The sequence below is a fragment of the Glandiceps talaboti genome, chromosome 6 (assembly GCF_964340395.1).
Source record: "Glandiceps talaboti chromosome 6, keGlaTala1.1, whole genome shotgun sequence".
NCBI lineage: Eukaryota > Metazoa > Hemichordata > Enteropneusta > Spengelidae > Glandiceps > Glandiceps talaboti.
In genome coordinates this window covers 10,175,324-10,195,474 of record NC_135554.1, presented here as the reverse complement: position 1 = coordinate 10,195,474, position 20,151 = coordinate 10,175,324, and the positions used below count along the sequence as shown (strand labels likewise).

Genomic DNA, 20,151 nt, shown 5'->3' with positions numbered 1-20,151 from the left:
AGCATCATCGAGTCCTGTAAGGGACTATGAGTCAGTAACTGGTTATATACATGTAAATGAATGACCTGGATTACGCCCCTTTGTACATCAGGGAAACACAAGTCGTACAACTACAAACACTATTCTGACTTGGAGGCCATTATCCATATTAAACCATGCCAACCCCAAACATGATAACCATGCACCTTGTCACTGTCACAACCTTATGCACACAGAGAGGATAAGGGAAAAGGGGAAAACAGATGTCAAGTGAAGAAGTGTGTTTTATTCTTTCTGATAAAGACAGAGAAAGTCTGATCAAGCAAAACCAGCACGACAGGGTATTTTCCTTCAATACATATGATTGTTTGATCATCTCAGTGAACACTAAAATGAATATAGTCGATACGTTCTTAAAATTATTCAACATTCCATGAATTAAAGGAAAAAGCACACTTAACAATTTTTGAAAGGGTTTTAATGATGGCCGTGAACAGTTATGGATTAAATTTTTATTTATTTTGGATTGTTAATTTTTAAAACAACTCTACTACATGTATATTTTCACACTAGAAAAAAAAACAATGTGAAACAGTACAGCATCAAAAATAACCATGTTTGTAACTCAATAAATAACAAAAGACTGACAACCATACAAAAACTTAATTCATTAGTACATGTATGCACACAGTAACAAATATTTTAAACATTTTTTAATGTTTTGCAATTTTTAGAGTTACAAACAAGGATTTAATATATGTTTGTCACATGGTTTTTTTTCAAGTATAATAACATAGTAAGTTGTTTTATGAATTAAAAATCAACAAATATCCATTTGTCATCCATATGGCCACGTTAAGATCAGGTTGAGCAATTTACTCAAAATATGCACGAATATAACTTTCACTCAGTTGGTAACTCATACCAAATGTTTAGTTGTTTATTTATTGGTGTTTTGGGATGCCTTATTTATGGATGAGTTTTTTGTGATATTGAGTAACTAGAATCATCAAAAAACATGTGGACTGGTTTAAACAAAACAAAACTTTATCACCAAACAGTACTCTCAAAAGAAAACTAGAGAGAATGAAACTCGCACACACACAGGGAATAAACTTTGAATTATTTCTTACCTACAAATGCCACAGCTTTCACAATGAAACTGTCCTTTGTCAACTTCATCATACAATCTACAAATCTTACAAAAGTATCTTGCAAACACTACTTCACACTCTGCACATTTAGCTTGAACCTAAAATAGAGAACACACATTTTTTGAATTTCTGGATCCCTGAACATAAAGAAATACTGTGTTGCCTTTGTTTCTCTTTCATCACTTGCCTACAGTATTTTACATAACATGGAATAAAACCCTTGGTACTGCTATACGATTGCGATTCACTTCATCCCAATTTCAACTCGTCCCATTTAAACTCGCCCCAATTTCAACTTGCCCCATTTTTAACTCGTCCCATTTTCACCTCGCCCCAACAACACTAGTAAACATTTGTAAATCTAAACGATATATGGACTCATAGTACAGGGACCGAAACATTTACATGATTTTACGTAGTACGTGGCCAGTTGAAGCGTAGCAAATGTAACATTTCGCAGCAGAAAGTGGTGTGGGTTTTGGCTAAGTGTTTGCTAGATCTAGAACTTATACTAGCACAACAACTTTCCTCAGTCATGGAATATCACTTTTCATATTAGGACTTAATGTTTACAACCCAAATAAGAAATAATAAGGATAATAACCAGAGAGAATATTAGTGACTGACACACTTAAGACTTCCGCACATACAGGTTTTGGAGACGTGTCTCCTCTCCCTGGTAAACGCAACTAAGTATTGTAGTATGTGTTTACAGCACAAGTGGTACTTCATTAGTGGAATACGAGATACCACAGACCCTCCAAACTGAGTACTACCAGCTTCGATTTCATATATGCACAGGTAAATTATATTGTAAAGAGTTGGGATGAGTTGAAATCGGACGAGTTGAAATTGGGATGAGTTGATTCATCACCCTGCTATACAACAGGTACGTAACTTTCAGTTGTACATGAGTATGGAAACAACTGGAATCTTTCATTACTTTCAAACTTCAAGGGGCTTATATAGGGAACACAAAAATAAGTACAATTAAGGTATAAATTACATTCACACAGCTACATTGTACATATTTGGGCTTATCCTGATATAAAAACTGAAATAATCATTCAATTTGAACATTTCATTTGAACATTTGCATAATCGGAAGCTGGACAATTGGACCCAAGTCAATATTGGACCCTCCACTAAATCCTGTCTCAACACAACTCAACCCGAGCAACCATTGCCCTGTTATAAGTAACATGTTTTACAATTACACGTTTTGTTAGTACTAGCAAATATGTGGGCAATTACGGTTAAGTGCGACCTCGCATGCAATGCACTAGTTAGCAAGTCAGTGTTGTAATGTTGATCTGCTTCTAAGTACGTGTAATCAACTACAGCCGGATTCACAATATATACACATTAAATCAAGTCAATTAAATTCAACTGATTTTCCGTGACTTTGTCAACCAAATAATGAAATCGAAAAGTTACAGTTGATCATGTTGCTTGTGTAAAGTTATATTGAGCCAGGGTCCAATTGACGTGGGTCCAATTGACTTGGGTCCAATCATGGAAGTATAATAAGTGGGTTATACTTCCATGGTCCAATTGACTAGGGTCCCCGGCTTGGGGATCTGTAATGTGTAAGTGTGCATGCCGTGTTTTGAATGTGACAAAGGAAATCTCATTGACAATTAATAATTATGATCATTTACTTGGTACATACCTCTTGTACATGTTGACATTGAAAACATTTGATTTTCTGTACCTCTGTTCTACACATAGAGTGTTTCTCCTTTTCATCGTGACAAAATCTACAAGTGTAGAAAGTATCACAGCAGGGTGCCTGCAACGAGAGTAATTCACATGAAACTTGACAGCAGAGTCATAACAGAAAGTAGTTTCTGTTATACCATTGAGGAGATAAATCACTTTATTTGGTGCAGCTGTCTTGATGAAACATCATTTATATCCAATACTTACCAGAAGGGCACAGCTACGCTGGTAATGTTGGCAACCAGCCGTGACTTCGGCCATACTTTCCATCCCTTCAGTCGTTACGTACCCTTTTACGACTGTTTCATTTGGCCATTTATTATGGCACGTATTGTTTATCCAATTTACCTATACATTGAAAAAATGATGAAATTCTACGTCTTAAAATTGTAGTGACATATTTTTGTGATATTCTTTAAGAACATAAACAGGTAAACCAGTTGATTTGCCGATAACGTGCAGGTCAAAGGTCAACTTTACGACTATAACTGTAAATGCATGGTACCCATCAGCAGCACACATGGCTCAGCTGTGTACGCGTGGAGCCGGATCATCAAAGCAACCTTTGTTGTGAGAAGTCGTAATTTTTCGAAATTTTCGCAACCAAATAATCTACGAAATATGGCAACCTCTGTCAAACTTTTCACTGGTGTGGAGATGCCACTGGTTGGCCTTGGCACATGGAAAAGCAAACCTGGCGAAGTAGAAAATGCCGTCAAAGCTGCCTTGGAGTGTGGCTATGTTCACATCGATTGTGCCGCTGTCTATGGCAATGAAAGGGAAGTTGGTGAGGGGCTGAAACGCGCACTTGGATCAGTGAGTTTTTCAGTATTTACTATCATGGAAGTATATAATTCCATGTTACTATTTAGTACAGACGTCGTATTTGCCTTGTATTGACCTGATAAATGGGATCCGCCCACTATAAACTTCCGCCCCGCGGTTCCGCCATATGACTGACAATGACAGAGGCGATCAGGCTTAAAACGTAAACATATACTACGAAGGTCAATTCAAGCTAAATAACGATGGTAAGAATAGCAATGCACGATTAGCCGACATCTACATCGGATTTTAATCAGATTGGTCTGGCTGAAATTTAAGCCAAACCTCGACATAATTGCAACAGAAATAATTTTTAGTGCAACTTGCTGAAGAATTTTATGCTGAATAACATATCCAGTCTAGAAAAAATTAAGTGGTGTAATATGGTGAAAAATGATATTTCTTAATTAGCATAATTAGTGAAAAACCAATGCAAGTAACATGTCTATGGGTAGGTCTGAAGGTCATGAATTACTTTTGAGTCATTATATGATTGTACAAAGTAATAAACATTCCTATTGATTTTTAACATCTGCTACCCGAGTTCCACCCAGTATTTTTGTAAGGGATGTGGGCTAGACTAGTTCTGTAGAACTATTTCTACAACCCCCACCAGGTCCATGGAATTACTGATGTATTTAATTGAATATTCTTTGACTTAATTTTATTTATATACAGTTTGTATTTTGTTAATTTATTTGTTATGTGGGGGTTTTTTTTGTCTTTTTTAAAATTTCCTGGGGAAATCAATAAATGAAATAAAATGAAATGTTAAGGTTACAGATTACATGTAAAGTCACAATAAGTATGCATTTTTGTGATCATCTGGATGTGAGTAGTATGTCTGTCATTAGATATTGGCTTATTTGAATACCTTCCATTCATCATTGAATATCTCCCTTGTTACTAATGTTAGATAAACCACAGGGTAAAGGACAAATGATCAATTTTGTACTCGTGATTTTCCGGATTTCTAATATTATTTTCTGTATATTTCAAATAAAGTTTTAAGACTGTTTCCTCCCACTGTTTTTTTTTTATATTTCCTACCAGATATCAATGTCTTATCTGAGTTTATCAGCTTTGCATTAATTAGTAGCTTGCTAGAACAAACTCACTATTTGCCCAAATTAAGGCTATATACTGTGAGTGTAAACGTCTACTGAGCATGTTAAACAGTATACATGTAGATAAAACAAATGTATTAATATTTGATAGAAATATATAGATTATTAATGTAAACATCAATTGGATATCGAGATCATCTGTCGCTATAAGTATCTAGGGATAGAATTTCAACCCAATGGTAAGTTTGATCGAGCTAAAGACAAACTTTATAAAAAGGAAGCAAAGGCATTCTACTCTATTAGAAAATTAATCACTTCGTCCACAATCATAAACATCCCCACTTGGATCATAATATTTGATCACCTTATTAGACCCATGCTGACATATGGTTGTGAAATTTTGGGAGCAGAGAAATACACTGATCAAACACCAATAGAGAAACTAAACATCAAATTATCCAAAATGTTACTTCAGGTTAACTCATACACAACAAACTTAGCAGTAAGGGGAACTAGGTAGGCAACCGCTGTCAAATTTTGTTAATAACATGATGGGGCATAGGGTGCCACACCCATAGCAAAAGCCAAACTGGTGTATTTCACAAAGATAACAACAGGGATTAATAGACTAATAAATAAACGTTCAAAAAATGTATGTAAATTTGCCTAGCAACAAGACCACACCCATAGCAACATCCAAATGATCACGTATATTGCAAAGATAACAGGAATTAATAGACAAATGAATAAACATTCAAAAAATGTATGCAAATGTACCTAGCAACTAGACCACACCAATAGCAACAGCCAAATGATCATGTATATTGCAAAGGTAACATCAGGGATTCATAGACACGTCATCAAATATTCAAAAAATGTATGCAATATGTCTAGCAACATGACCACACCCATGGCAACAGCCAAATGATCATGTACATTTGTATATTGCAAAGATAACAAGATGGTTGGATAGGCAACTGGATAGTCATTCAGCAAATGAACACCTATACCTAGCATAGATCAGCATGTGCATAGACATTGTTAAAAATTGTACAATGTGCTACAACGCCATTGGCACTATTTTTTTTTTTTTCACTATCAAATTTAAATGCAGAATTCCAGACCATGGATCATAAAATACAAAGTTCTAATATTTAAACTCGTATTATTAAAACTGAAACATAAGTTTGACAAAACTGCAGTGCTGTTTACGTGTACCACACAAACATACATACAAATGTACATACAGTACACACACACACACACACACCTAAAAAAGGTCTTGAATTCTCAATGACAATGCATCGGATATTATAAATATAATGGTCCATTTTTCACATTTTAAATTTATGCACTTGCATATAATATTTATGTATTCATTATTTTGTGACTATGATTTCCCCTTCACTCTTATTTGTTCTAGAAAGTAAAACGAGAAGATGTGTTCATCTGCTCTAAACTATGGAATACTATGCATGCTGCTGAAGATGTTAAACCTGCATGTCAACAAACATTGAAAGATCTTGGACTGGAATATGTGGATTTGTATTTGATGCATTGGCCATATGGGTTTATGTAAGTATTTCAGAGAATATGTTATTTGATAATGGAGACATACATGTACATGAAGACCTAACAGATATTTTGCACATCACAGTGGCTGATAGCGATACTACCAAACCAAGCTTCAATTAGGCAGCATCATTTATTTTTACATCTCACACAGTTTTTTAGCACAACTGAACTGAGGTTCAGTAGTGCTATAGGGATCGCCCGGCATCTGTCTGTCTGTCTGTCTGTCTGTGTGTGTGTGTGTGTGTGTGTGTGTAAACAACTTAAAGTCAAAAATCGCTGAACCGATTGCCATGATATTTGGTGGGTCCATTACCTTGGGTGTCTAGTTGGGAAATTGTTCAAATCAAAATGATCGCATCACAGGTGTGTGATTTGGGTCAAAAAATGTGATTTTTGGTCAAAAAACTTAAACTCAGAAACTACTGGGCAGATTGGTGCGAAATTTGGTGGGAACATTCTTAAGGGGGTGTAAAGTAAGATTTGTTCATGACATGATGATTCAATCAGTGATATGCAAATTGGGGCTAAAAATGTGTCTTTTTGGTTAACAATCTATAATTCCAAAAGTACTGAGCAGATTGGGCTGGAATTTAATGGGAATGTATCTAGGGATGTATGGACGAAGAATTATTAAGCATACAATGATTCCATGAGTGATATGCAAATTAGGTGTAAAAATGTTCATTTGTGGTCAAAAACTTGTATCTCAAAAAGTACCTGGTCACCAAGTCTGAAACTTGGTGAGATGTTTTTGAAAGTGTTGTTATGCAGATTTTCTTCAAAACATTTTGACAAAATTGGCCCTAGCGACCATGACCACGCCCTTAGCAACAACCAAATGGCAGTATATTTTGGTCAAATAACAACATCTGGTAGGCAAATGAGTAAACATTCAAAAAATATATGCAAATACCCTAGCAACCATGACCACGCCCATAGCAACAGCCAAACGGTCGTGTATTTCACAAAGATAACAACGGATTTATAGACAATTGAATAAACATTCAAAAAATGTATGTAAATTTGCCTAGCAACAAGACCACAACCATAGCAACAGCCAAATAATCACTTATATTACAAAGATAATAACAGTGATTAATAGACAATTCAATAAACATTCAAAAAATATATGTAAATATGCCTAGCAACAAGACCACGCCATAGCAACAGCCAAATGATCACATATACTGCAAAGATAACAACGGGGATTAATAGACAATTGAATAAACATTCAAAAAATGTATGTAAATATGCCTAGCAACAAGACCACGCCATAGCAACAGCCAAATAATCACGTATATTGCAAAGACAATATCAGGAATTCATACACAAGTGAACAAAAACATACAAAAATGTATGCAAATATATCTAACAACATGACCACGCCCATCGCAACAGTCAAATGATAGCATATATCGTAAAGATAGCAACATGGTTGGATAGGCAACTGAATAGTCATTCAACAAATGAACACTTATTGTTAGCATGCACTACCATATGGATAAACATTTTAGAAACAGTGCAGTTGTGCTACAATGCCATTGGTGGTATTTTTGTTAATAAATTTCATAAAAATGCAATATAGACACTTAAAGCATGCAACCATATAAAGTAACAAATCAACATTGCTCTTGGATGAAAAAAAGGAGGATTCAAACACAAAACTATTTTGTTTGTTTTTATTCACAGAAAGATTAAATGTAATATTTCATGTGTGTGTGCACTATCAATGCCTGTATTTTGTTTATATACATGTAATTTATAACAAAAATCATTGTGTGAGATGTATAAAATATGTCATTCTGCTTAATTAAAACTCTATATATATATAACTCGGTGAGTATCAATCTGCTAAAACAGTGCTCTATACCGCAGTGGCAGAGTGCAATAGTTTTGGTAGTACTGGAACTCTTTCTTGGTTGTAACTCGGAGTTTCACGCATTGTGTGATCATCATTGTGAGTATCAATCTGCTAAAACAGTGTTCTATACCGCAGTGGCAGAGTGCAATAGTTTTGGTAGTACTGGAACTCTTTCTTGGTTGTAACTCGGAGTTTCACGCATTGTGTGATCATCATTGTCTGATGATCGCACAATGCGTGAAACTCCGAGTTACAACCAAGAAAGAGTTCCAGTACTTCCAAAACTATATATATATATAGTCTCTCTGGTATGGTAGTCAATTGCTGCCAAGAGCTGGATATACTATAGACCATCCACTGGTGGATGGTCTATGGATATATTTACTAATCACAGAATCAATAAATCAAGCAATAACAAATTTAAACATTATACAATACAAGAGTCAACAACAACGACCTGTTGCCGGTTCCAAGATGCATTGCCCGTCTCTCTATGTATTGTGTACTTGATAAGGGGTTTGCACGCGCTAGTCAGGGGGATGGTTGTCACCTGACCGTACCCTTGGTTCACCCATAAAATCATTCTCGATAATTGATGGCGTTTAGTCTTTGTAAAATAAAATCACTCATAAGCAAAGAGGTAGATATTTCTTTCTATCATTTCCTGATAAAAATGTTATTTCAAACGTGCAAAAGACAAAACAAGACTAACTGTAACAACATAAAAGCCATCCTCTCGCGCAATGCATCTTGGAACCTGAAAATCAACTATTGATAATGCTGTGGTGAATTAAAGTTAAGAAATCCTTCCTAGTTCTTTGGGAACCATTGATGGCATACAGTTGACATTGTTTTTCATAATTGTGTTTTAAATTGTGGGAACTCATGAAGTCCTAGCACATACATTGCTGTCAAGTTCCTCAGCCATTACCAACTGACACAAGGATTATCACCATTCTCGCAAGCCAGAGCAAATATTTCTGCTAACACTACGAAATATGGCCTCTTGGCAGATACATTTTTGGATGGCACTTAAGAGAGGCCTATGATTTATGACGATAACCATCACATACGAAATGGTATTGCTCTCGCTACTATTTGTTTCATTTGGAATACAACTTGACATGTCATAAGAGTCATCCACATCTACTCATATTACTTCAAAGATAAAAATACATGTGTAAGACAAACACAATTTCAGTAATGTCTGATGACATTGACTGTGTTCTTCTCTGCATATGTAGATTTGCATACATGTATATTGTAACCTTCATATTTCATAATCTCAAGAACCCTCACATATCATAATTGTTTTTTGAAAAAGTGTAAAAGCATGCAGAGTTGGATTCAAGAATTTGGTGTGTTCTTGTTCTCAGTGCTTTTTGCTTTTTTTTTTCTCCATTTAGAAATAATGGTGAAAAATTCCCTAAAAATCCAGATGGTACTATTATATACAGTGATGTACCGTACCTTGAGACGTGGGCTGCCATGGAGAAACTAGTCGATGAAGGACTTTGTAAACACATTGGGGTGTCTAATTTCAACAGCAAACAAATTGCTGAAGTGTGTGAAAAGGGTAGAATTAAACCTGCTGTAGTGCAGGTATGGTACATGCATTCCTAAATAAACAAACTAGACAAACTGAGACATCAGTAACCCCCCACTCCCAACCCCCAACCCCCCAAAAAGTACTACAAAATTACAAATTAAAAAACTAGTTATATTAGAAAAAGTCGACTCATATTTAATTGTCTCTGTGTTGGAGACAACTCTAAAAATACATATAGATTGTAATGCAAATGAAGCCATTATACCATGTATGAGCCAAGTTGAACAAAAAATGAGGAATATATATTGTGGTTGTTCTATGTCATGACAACATGTGTCTATGTCATGGCAACGCATGTCTACGTCACTGGCTCTGCTGTGTTCAAAATATGATGAGTCAAAACGTTCTAGTCTAGTTCCTATACAGTATCGTTACAATTTATACCTTCACTCACAGTATAGTCAACTTAAGGCCCTGACGAAAGGTGTCAATTATGGTTCAGCCCCATAGTGAGCAAAGCACAACAGCGCATGTCACTAGTAATAACGGGCTGTCGTCACCGCTCATTAAATATTCATTTGATACAGCTGTTTTCATGATGTCCAATGTCCAACCAGAACTCCACTGCCAGTCCGTTTAAACTAAATCATGTGGGGACGCAACAACATAATCATGTTTATATGAATGCTGTAGAAGGGAGCACAGGAATGTGTGCTGATTGAGGGAATTTGACCACAGTCTGGTCATCCAGACTAAAACGTTCAAAATTGTCATTACTTTCCCCAATTTTTCTTTGATAACCTTCCACATAAATATACTGACAAAGGCAGCTGCAATGTACACCGTGAATATTAAGAGATAGCAAACATTGGATTATATCTTCTGAGAAAATTAAAAAGCACTTGATATTTCAAATGATCATATGTCAAGTCTTTGTTTTGGGTTTGTTATCTCATTTCCTAAGAATCCAGAGTTCATTGCTGTGCTTTAACACAATTTAACATTTTAAATCACCAGGTTGAGATCCAACCATACTTCAATCAGTCCAAACTCATCAATTTCTGCCAGGAGAAAGGAATCGCCATGACGGCATACAGTCCTCTAGGTTCTCCTGACAGACCTTGGGCTAAACCAGATGATGTTATTGTCTTGGAAGACCCTGTTCTGAAGTCTATTGGAGAGAAATATAACAAGAGTCCAGCCCAAGTTGCATTAAGGTAAAATTGTCCCTACTAAATTAGGGTATCAGTGTTTGAGTTAGTCTGTAAGGTACACCGTGGCGGGGCACCTTCACACATCGATCAACCCCTCCCACACAGTCTATGTTTGAGTGCTCCTAATTAGTTGACTTGAAGTTATAGCTGTAGTTATCTGATCTTACCATGTGTTATTTTCCATTGAGAGAAATATCAATACTAAAAGTCATCATATTAAATTAAATGTATATTCTTATGGAGATTATCAGAGTGGGTCCTCAAGCTGCAAATTAAGGGATCATATTATTATAGTGTGACAGAGCCCCATAGCACACTACAATGTAGTAAACTGTGGTATACTCGGGGCATTTACACTTTCAGTGCTTGCAATGTTCTCTGCAGTCATACTTATACTAGTATACCAAGTGAAAGCACGGCAGAAGATACTGCAAGCATGAGTGTACATACCCCTGAGTACCATACTGTTACTTGTGCATCATGGGGTTTTTATCACCAAATATGGACAGACCCAAATTAAAACTGTTTTTGCCACTTGCACTAAGTTGTAGTCTATTGTTACACAAGTGGGTGATAGTGGACCAGGTATATTGGTGTCACAGTTTTACCTACTTCAAATCAGAACAATGTAATGCATGCTATGTTTTACATGAGTTGTCAAATTTATGGATATTTATTTAAGAACCTGTACAAACAATATGTGTGTGTTTTCTATCTTTGATACAGATTCAATGTCCAAAGAGGAGTTGTGGTCATTCCTAAGAGTGTTACACCATCAAGAATTGCAGAGAATAAAGAAGTGTGTATTTATTGAATATCTTGTTATATGTCTGCTATCAATTTATTTTGAAACATGCATGGTTAAGTAACAAAGGCCAAAGTACATGAATGAGCCCAATAGGGAACTTGCAAACCCGCCATGTTGAATGTTGCGTCATGGGAAATGTGATAATAAATACTAAATAAATAGTATTGTACACAATAATGTTACATTGTTTTTAACCACAAATGATCAATTCATAGTCGCCCAGACCATTTCTGGGAGGTTTATTTTATCGGTAACTCCTGATTAGGTATTGCGATAACCACAGATAATCCCATAGTCCTTTGCATCTGAGCATGCTCAGTTTGGATTGCAAGTTCCCTATTGTAAATGTATTGCACTTTTAGGCCACAAATCGGGTTCTAGATTATTTTACTTTCTTAAACGATTTTTTTGTTCATCAAAACTAAGAAGAGATTATTTCCCAAACATTCACACTTACACTTTATGGACACAAGTAATATAATGTGATCTGATGTGATGCAATGTGATGTGATTTGATATAATGTACTGCAATTGCAATAATTGTAATATACTGTAATGTAAAGGAAAATTTTGTGGCACGATGTGCGCAATGAGATGAAATGAAATGGAATAGAATATAGGCATTTATTTAAGCATGATAAATCACGTTGAACCACTTCATACATGTTTCATATATACCAGTACTTGTAACTATCAAGTTTTAGAGACAGTTACAGCTCTCAGAAGTTCTTTAAAAGTTGTAAAAATTATCACAATTCTAATGATCACATCATTGCTTAGACCAGATAAAACCAAGAGAATGGCATGCGTGCTGTTGATATGATGTTGTATATATACTGCAGGTGTGCGCCTAACCGGCTGCCCCTCACATCAGCTCTCCTGAAAACCATCAATTCTGGACAACTACTGCCTTTTATTATGGGTTTATTGCTACATCATGTTCAGTGACTACACTGGTTGTACTGAATCAACTATATTGGCAAGCTCAACAGAACGGTTACGGTATTTTTTCCCTCATGTTACTAGTTTTAGGACTGAAGTCCATTGCTGAACATTTGCTACATTCCAACTACTTGCCATCTCACTCAGCAGCCACCCACCTGTAAATACTGACTCATTGTTTATATTCAAATTGGCTTTACAACTGTAATTTATACCATTGTAATTATCAACACCTTGGCATCCAGAGACTCATGTCACCTATTAGTATTCTGCTGCCTGTATTGTTTTTCATCTACATGCATCTGGGTCATTATCCTCAACCAATAATCTACAACACACATGGATTATTGCATCTGAACAAAAGTTATGCCAAACTCAAATGCACTGAAGATGTTTGGTTCACGATCAAATCACTGGGAATACAATCCAGATCTCCAACCCACAGAGGAGTAAGGGGAGGCTCACATAAACTGAAGTCAACTCGCACTACCAATAATCACTCCAATCCAGGTTACATCTTTACTTTCCTGCACATTATGGAATGCTTGGTCCATTGACAATAAGCTCCCTCTTGTCGCCGATGCTATTTTGCAAAATCATTGCGATCTCTTTATTGTGACTGAGACATGGTTTAGCGCAGTTGATGACACAGAGAAAGGCCGCTTTACCTCTACACTCAGCGGGAATGATATCTACCAAATACCACGGGCACATCATAAAGATGGTGGGACTGTAGTCATTGTGAAATCTAATGTGAAACTAAAGTTGAATAAAACTTCTGACTTTAGAACATTTTGAATTACTGGATGCTAATGTTCATCAGTCATCTGCAGTGATTCACCATAATTGTCATTTACAGGCTCCCTTATTCACGGCGCGGATCGAAGTGGATGATTTCCTTAAGGAGTTTTCATTCTGTATGAAAGACATTCATATGAAGGGTCATCTCATTATTGTAGGCGACTTTAACATCCATGTTGACGACTCTGGTGATCATGATGCTTCTAAGTTCATTGAACTTGTACATCTCCTCGGATTAGAGCAGCATGTCAAAGTACCAATGCATGACAAGGGTTATACATTAGATCTCATCAACGCAAGGGTTTCTGATCGTTGCATATCTCAAATCACCAATGACTGGCTTCTACCTTCCAATCACGCATCTTTACATTTTAACACTTTTGTCCCTGGTCCATCTACATCTAAAATCACTTGCAAATCAAGGAAACTCAACACTATCAACATGGATGAACTTCAAGTTGTCATTGTCCTTCTCCCAGCCTCCAACCGTCGATCAGAATGCCAGTGACCTTGTTACAAATTACAATCTTTTACTCAGCTCACTTGTAGATGAACTTGCTGCCATGACAATGAAAACTGTCCTCAACAAACCACAGGCTCTATGGTACACTGCGCAGCTTCTGGAGGAACGGAAACATCTACGTCGACTTGAGAGGAAGTGGATAAGTTCCGGTCTCACTGTTCACAAGGAAATCTACAAAGACGCTCACGCCGCTTATGGTAGAAGATTGAAAAATGCTATGGCTGCCTATCATTGAGACCGTATCGATAAGGCTGACCAAAAGTCACTTTTTTGTGTTATTGAGGACATTATTGGCACAAAGAAAACTATAACAATTAGTACTCTTCCAGACACTGATATCTCACTATTACCAGATGCTTTTGCAGACTTTTTTCAATCCAAAATTAGAATCATTCGTGAACACCTACATTTCATTGCACATTCTGACACTCAAACTTTGAGTTTAAAATTTGATTCATTTACTGGTGTGTCCATTGAATATGTATCCAAACTCAATTTCCACATTGCCACTTAAGTCCTGCATGATTGACCCCATTCTCACTGCTTTGCTCGGTCAGTGTATTGAGCAGGTGTCTCCAGCTAGCTATTAGTCGTATAATTAACAAGTCTTTCTTTTCAGGTGAATTTCCAGATCCCTGTAAATTTGCAATTGTCCGTCCATTGCTCAAGAAAACAAACATTGATGCCAATGCTCTCAAAAATTATCGCCCTGTGTCAAATTTGCCCTTTCTCTCCAAGGTCATTAAACGTGTTGTTTACAGTCAATTGAATTCATATTTATGTCAACACAACTTGTATGCTAAATGTCAGTCTGCATATCGTCGGGGCTATAGTACAGAAACAGCACTTCTAAGAGTTCAGAATGACGTGCTCTGGTCCCTTGATAAGTGTAAAGATGTTATCTTAATTTTGCTTGATCTCTCGGCTGCCTTTGACACGACCGACTATGTTATTTTGCTCTACAGATTGTGTCATCGGTTTGGTATTTCCGGAACAGTTTTAGACTGGTTTAGTTCATACTTATGAGGGAGAACGCAGTGAGTGTGTGTTGGGTCGATTGTGTCAAAGCCAACTCCTTTGGATTGCGGTGTTCCCCAACGATCTGTCCTTGGACCAGTTTTATTCAGCTTGTATACAGCACCCTTGGAGGACATTATTAGGGTGACCAGGTTCCCATTGTCAAAATTGAGTCATGCACTGATGAAATCAGGGTTTGATGCGGGAAAATATGCTTGCTCTCAATGATGCGAAAACAGAGGTGATACACCTTTCCTCCAAGTTTGCAGGTGAAGGCCCTGTCCCTCCCTGTAATGTACAGATTGGTGATGTCTATATACACCCCTCTAATATTGTTTGTAATCTTGGTGTCACTATGGATACTGCGTGTACGTTCCATGTCAGCCCATGTGGCTAATTTGTGTAGATCGGCTTCATATGCTCTCTGGAAGATTGGTAAAATCAGGAATTTGCTTGATCAAAATTCCACTGAGAAACTTAAGTTTATTCATGCTTTTGTCACTTCACAGCTAGATTATTGCAATAGTTTACTGTTTGGCCTCCCAGCATATGAGATTCGGAAACTTCAAATGATTCAGAATTCTGCAGCTCGTTTAGTTATTAGAGAGACGTGTAATCACATTACCCCTTTTCTCAAAGTGTTACACTGGCTACCAGTACAACAGCGTGCAGAATTTAAAATTCTCTGCTTAACATTCAAAGTACTTCATGGTTTTGCACCTGGCTATCTTAGTCGGTTACTTACCCGTCATAGCTCCAGCCGTGCTTTACACAGTAACTCATGGAACGAAATTTACTTACACCAACCACTCAGCAATACTGCTTATTATGGTGACAGAGCATTCTCAATTTGTGCCCCACACTTGTGGAATGCTCTGCCATCGTATCTGCAGAGTGTCACTGCATTCCAGGCATTTAAATCAGGTCTTAAGACCTATTTCTTCACTAATACCTTCAATTGAGTCTGTTTTTGTACTTGTTTTTCTGTGCTTTGTAAAGCACATTGTGATAATTATATGGAATGCGCTATATAAGAAAATTAGATTAGATTAGATTAGATTAGATATGCTCTTACTTCTTTCTTTCCATCTTTTAGCTATTTGACTTCACATTAACTGATGAAGAGATGAAATCTATTGAAGCTTTGCAAAGAGATGATACAGGACGTGTTTGTTTACCTGCTGTGGAGGTAAGTACCAGGACTTTACATTACTCATTGTAAACTTGCTCTCCACGCGATACTTTCATAGAGTCCTTTGACACATGACTGTGTTGTACACATACCAGTGTGTTGCACACTTACTAGGGACATTTGCAGTGTTTTGAGTTGTTCTCTGCAGCTGTACTGTCATGAGTGAGCTCTGTTTAGTAACAGTGCAACAGAAAATTCCCAAAAACACAAACACCACATTGTCTCTCACCCATCACAATGTTGTGTTTGCAATTGTATAATTATTGTGTATGTTAATCAGAAATGACAAATTCAAATGAAAATAGCAATGCATTCATATTGGTCTGTGGACGTGGAATGCTTTTTTGCAGTAAGCATATGGCATCATGTTTTCAGTATTGCTTTGCACTGCAGTGCAAAGGCTAATACAGTAACATGTGTACACAATCACTAGCCTATGTGTAATGATTTGCAACATTGTCAGTTTTACGTCATCCTATATCATACACATCTAATCTAAAGAAATTGAAGTAAAACACATCAAGACATATAGAGTTGTGCCTCCTTCCTTTCTTAAAAAACCAAAAACAATTTGGTTGTCTAGTGTGATTGTATTGTACATGTATGTACAAAACTGCACTGGCATAATTGTTAGTCAGAAATTTCCTATCACTTGTGCCTCGGTGCCATTGGCACTGTTATTAGCCCCCTCAGGGTTTTCACTTGAGAAGAGAAATAGCATTGTTGCTAGGTAAGAACTTCACCAATCAAATTTAACCTTCAATATCGTTACAAATACTTTTTCAACAATAGCAACAATTGAATGATAAAACACACATGTTATAAGATATGTGCTAGTCATTTCAACTTCATTCTTTATAACATCACTGTTCATTAAAATTGATTACCAAAACGTTTGTTCAGTGAAAGTAAGAATCACTCTTTTAGCAGAAATTAAATCCCCCAATGATAAACAGTTTCACTTTTTGGAGTTATTTCCATCATGATGATGATGATTATGATGATGATGATGATGATGATGATGATGATGATGATGATGATGATGATGATGATAACAATGTTGATGTTGGTGATGACGAGGAGGAGGACAATTGCGATGTTGATGATGATGGTGACTGTCATCATCATCATCATCATGGTCATGAGATGCTGATGCTTGATTGATATGATTATATTATGTTTAATATAACAGGTTGATGGTAAACGTGTACCAAGAGACAAGGGACACAAGTATTACCCATTTGATGAAGAATTTTAACCTGACACAAGATACGTGAAGTGATATCTAAATACTCCACAAGTACATTGCAATACCATAACTTAGACAAACCAGTTATCACCATTTTACTTATGGGGAAATGGGTTACACAGCCAACAATGAATGACAAAATACAAATCTTAGGGTTGATTTTTATCATCTTCAGGGTAGTAGTGTGAAATACATGTATGATGGTGACTGTAGTGTGATGTTGGAGCTTGGGACCTCCTCACAGTGGTCGACAGTGGCCGGGGCATCTGTCATTCATCTAAAATAGCCAGCACAAAAAGCTGCCATCCACTACAAAACATACTTATTGTTCTTCAAGCCTATGTGAAAAACACTGAATGAAGCCTTCTGAGCTGCAATTGAATAAACTCTGGATCAGTGGCTTTGTTATCAGCCTTGCACTGTACAAGAACATCCCTAAATCTTGTGTTGATTCACTTGTGAAAAAAACCACATATATATTGCATCCAATTTACTTGCGTTGATATGAAATATCAAAAGGCATAAACTGAGGTTATACATTGTTGCTACATATTTAAAAGGTTTTTGAAGCAGTCAACTTACTGAAGATTACTTCGAATCAGTATTCACAAGTGGCAGTATTCAAACCTGGTATTTTAGGCATGATGTATGATCTTTGCACTGACTAAAGTATATGTATATCAAAATGTTTCAAAACTCATGCCTGCAATTAATTGTGGTAATGCCAGAAGGTGAGTTTAATATCATGCAAAGGTATGCATCAACATTAACATTTATTCTAAACGTGTATTTATAACCATATTGAAAAGATCACAACCCTCGACTTTTAAGATGTACTAAAAGGTGAGAAATCAGTTTCATCTTATTCACTTTGTTTGTTGTGGTGGTCTTATCTTTTTATCTCTAATATCCTCACCAAATGGGGTAAAGAACCATCAGTTAGAGTAACTAGAGCAGTTTACTTTTGGGAGCACTTTTGCTCATTATATCACCAGATTTTGAATATGGATTATACAAATACGAAAAGATGTGTGGGTTTGACTATTGCATGATCCTGCTGATGGGGAATATAGTGGTGTATGTGAAAATAAAATTGCTTTGACAAGTGTATTCTGTGATTGAATTATTCTCATCTTTTAATGATGTCAGTTTTTGTTTACATAGTTCTTTCCCCCACGTTGCTCAAAACACATTTACACACTGTACGCAATAACTACCACTAGCAAAGACCTATAATAATACAATGATATGTACACATCCTCAACTCCCTGGGGAGCATACGGCCCATTAAATAAAAAAGCCCTCGGATCAGAACGGCACAACTGCCCTTTAGTCTTCCTCAACTCCCCGGGGAGCATACAATCGATAGCAGCCATTTAAGCGCATAGAATTAAAGTCTTCACATTGCAACCTACATCCTACCAGGTCCCCAGTTATACAGCTGGATTGCCTGAGGCACAGTCGTGGTTCAAATCTTGCCCAAGGACCAATCCAATCTTCTTTCCGCTTATTATGCACCATAACCGGAACAACGACTGCACTTTTTAGACTAGTAGACTACGCACGATGACCACATTGCATGGATTTTAATCAACTAATGCATATCAAAAGCATTAATTTTCTACTTATTGTAAGTGTCTAGATTGCCTGTATCTCTCTCTCTCTCTCTCTCTCTCTCTCTCTCTCTCTCTCTCTCTCTCTCTCTCTCTCTCTCTCTCTCTCTCTCTCTCTCTCTCTCTCTCTCTCTCTCCGGTCAGTTTCGGGGGGGGGGGGGTCACCCTGTTTTTGACATTTTCAATGGGGGTTCATTATGTCTTGGATTGTGATGGAAGAAAAAAATCCATTTCAACAATGGCATATAGCCTTGTCTGAAATGTGGTACATGTAAATATTTGTTCTTGTCCCTGTTTCTTACACGACTACATTTACGCTAGTTTTTCGAAACTTGGAACAAAGGCTATGAATAACTTAAACATTGCCTTAACAGAAGCAAAAAACTCCAGAACTGCCAGGGGAAACACCACGGCCTCCCTCCCCCTATCAGATGTCACCCATGCATTCAATCAACAATCAGATGCACCAACAACCTTTTTACTGTCATAATGGTATTAAACGTTTCTTAAATATTTTCACCCTATGCTAATTTGAGATGACATTGTCTTTTAAAGATGTGAAATGTTCGCCAAGATAGTCAAAAATTGCATTAAACTCCAAATCTCCCCTACCAATGATACTACCATTAGATGTGCTGACCTTTACTACATGTATATAATTATGCCATTAACTTGTGAAGAACATATTTCCATCGCCCCCCCCCCCCAAATGAGGTGAACATATCCCAGTCTCAAGTTCTTCCCCTATTACTGTCAAGATGCTATCAAAGTATATTTCAAAAGTGTTTCAACCCTATGTAGCTGCTTTATACAGGTTGGTGCCGTCTTGTAAAGCTTGAAAATTATTTGTCTGAAAGGGTCTGAATAGTCTCAAAATTGATTTTCAGGGTAAACATCCTTCAGGGCTTCTAGGGTGATACCCCCTAGGACCCCCCCCCCCCATAAGAGATATACATCATATTCCATTCTCAAGCTTTCTCCCTGCTCTTCACTGTCAGGGTGCTATTAAACTCATTTTGGAATATATTTACCCTGTGTAGTCAATAATTATAATTATGAT

The 20,151-nt window shown here is 36.8% G+C and overlaps 2 protein-coding genes across 2 annotated transcripts in view; one reads left to right on the top strand and one right to left on the bottom strand.

Annotated features, from left to right (window-relative positions):
* The window catches only part of LOC144436814 (RING finger and CHY zinc finger domain-containing protein 1-like), a 10,733-nt gene extending 7,615 nt beyond the window's left edge, over positions 1-3,118 (bottom strand). The window contains exons 1-3 of the mRNA XM_078125673.1: positions 3,063-3,118; positions 2,806-2,925; positions 1,113-1,231 (exon numbers count right to left, since the gene is read on the bottom strand). Of these exons, the coding sequence (XP_077981799.1) occupies positions 1,113-1,231; positions 2,806-2,925; positions 3,063-3,116 (293 nt within the window). The 5' untranslated portion in view covers positions 3,117-3,118. The remainder of the gene's footprint in view (positions 1-1,112; positions 1,232-2,805; positions 2,926-3,062) is intronic.
* Positions 3,119-3,363: 245 nt separating this feature from the next.
* Positions 3,364-18,579, top strand: LOC144436678 (aldo-keto reductase family 1 member A1-like). The gene is made up of 7 exons (XM_078125522.1): positions 3,364-3,671; positions 6,171-6,322; positions 9,590-9,785; positions 10,750-10,949; positions 11,673-11,745; positions 16,134-16,226; positions 17,422-18,579. The coding sequence occupies exons 1-7, from the start codon at positions 3,477-3,479 to the stop codon at positions 17,485-17,487; spliced, it is 975 nt and encodes a 324-aa protein (XP_077981648.1). The 5' UTR covers positions 3,364-3,476; the 3' UTR covers positions 17,488-18,579.
* Positions 18,580-20,151: the final 1,572 nt, after the last annotated feature.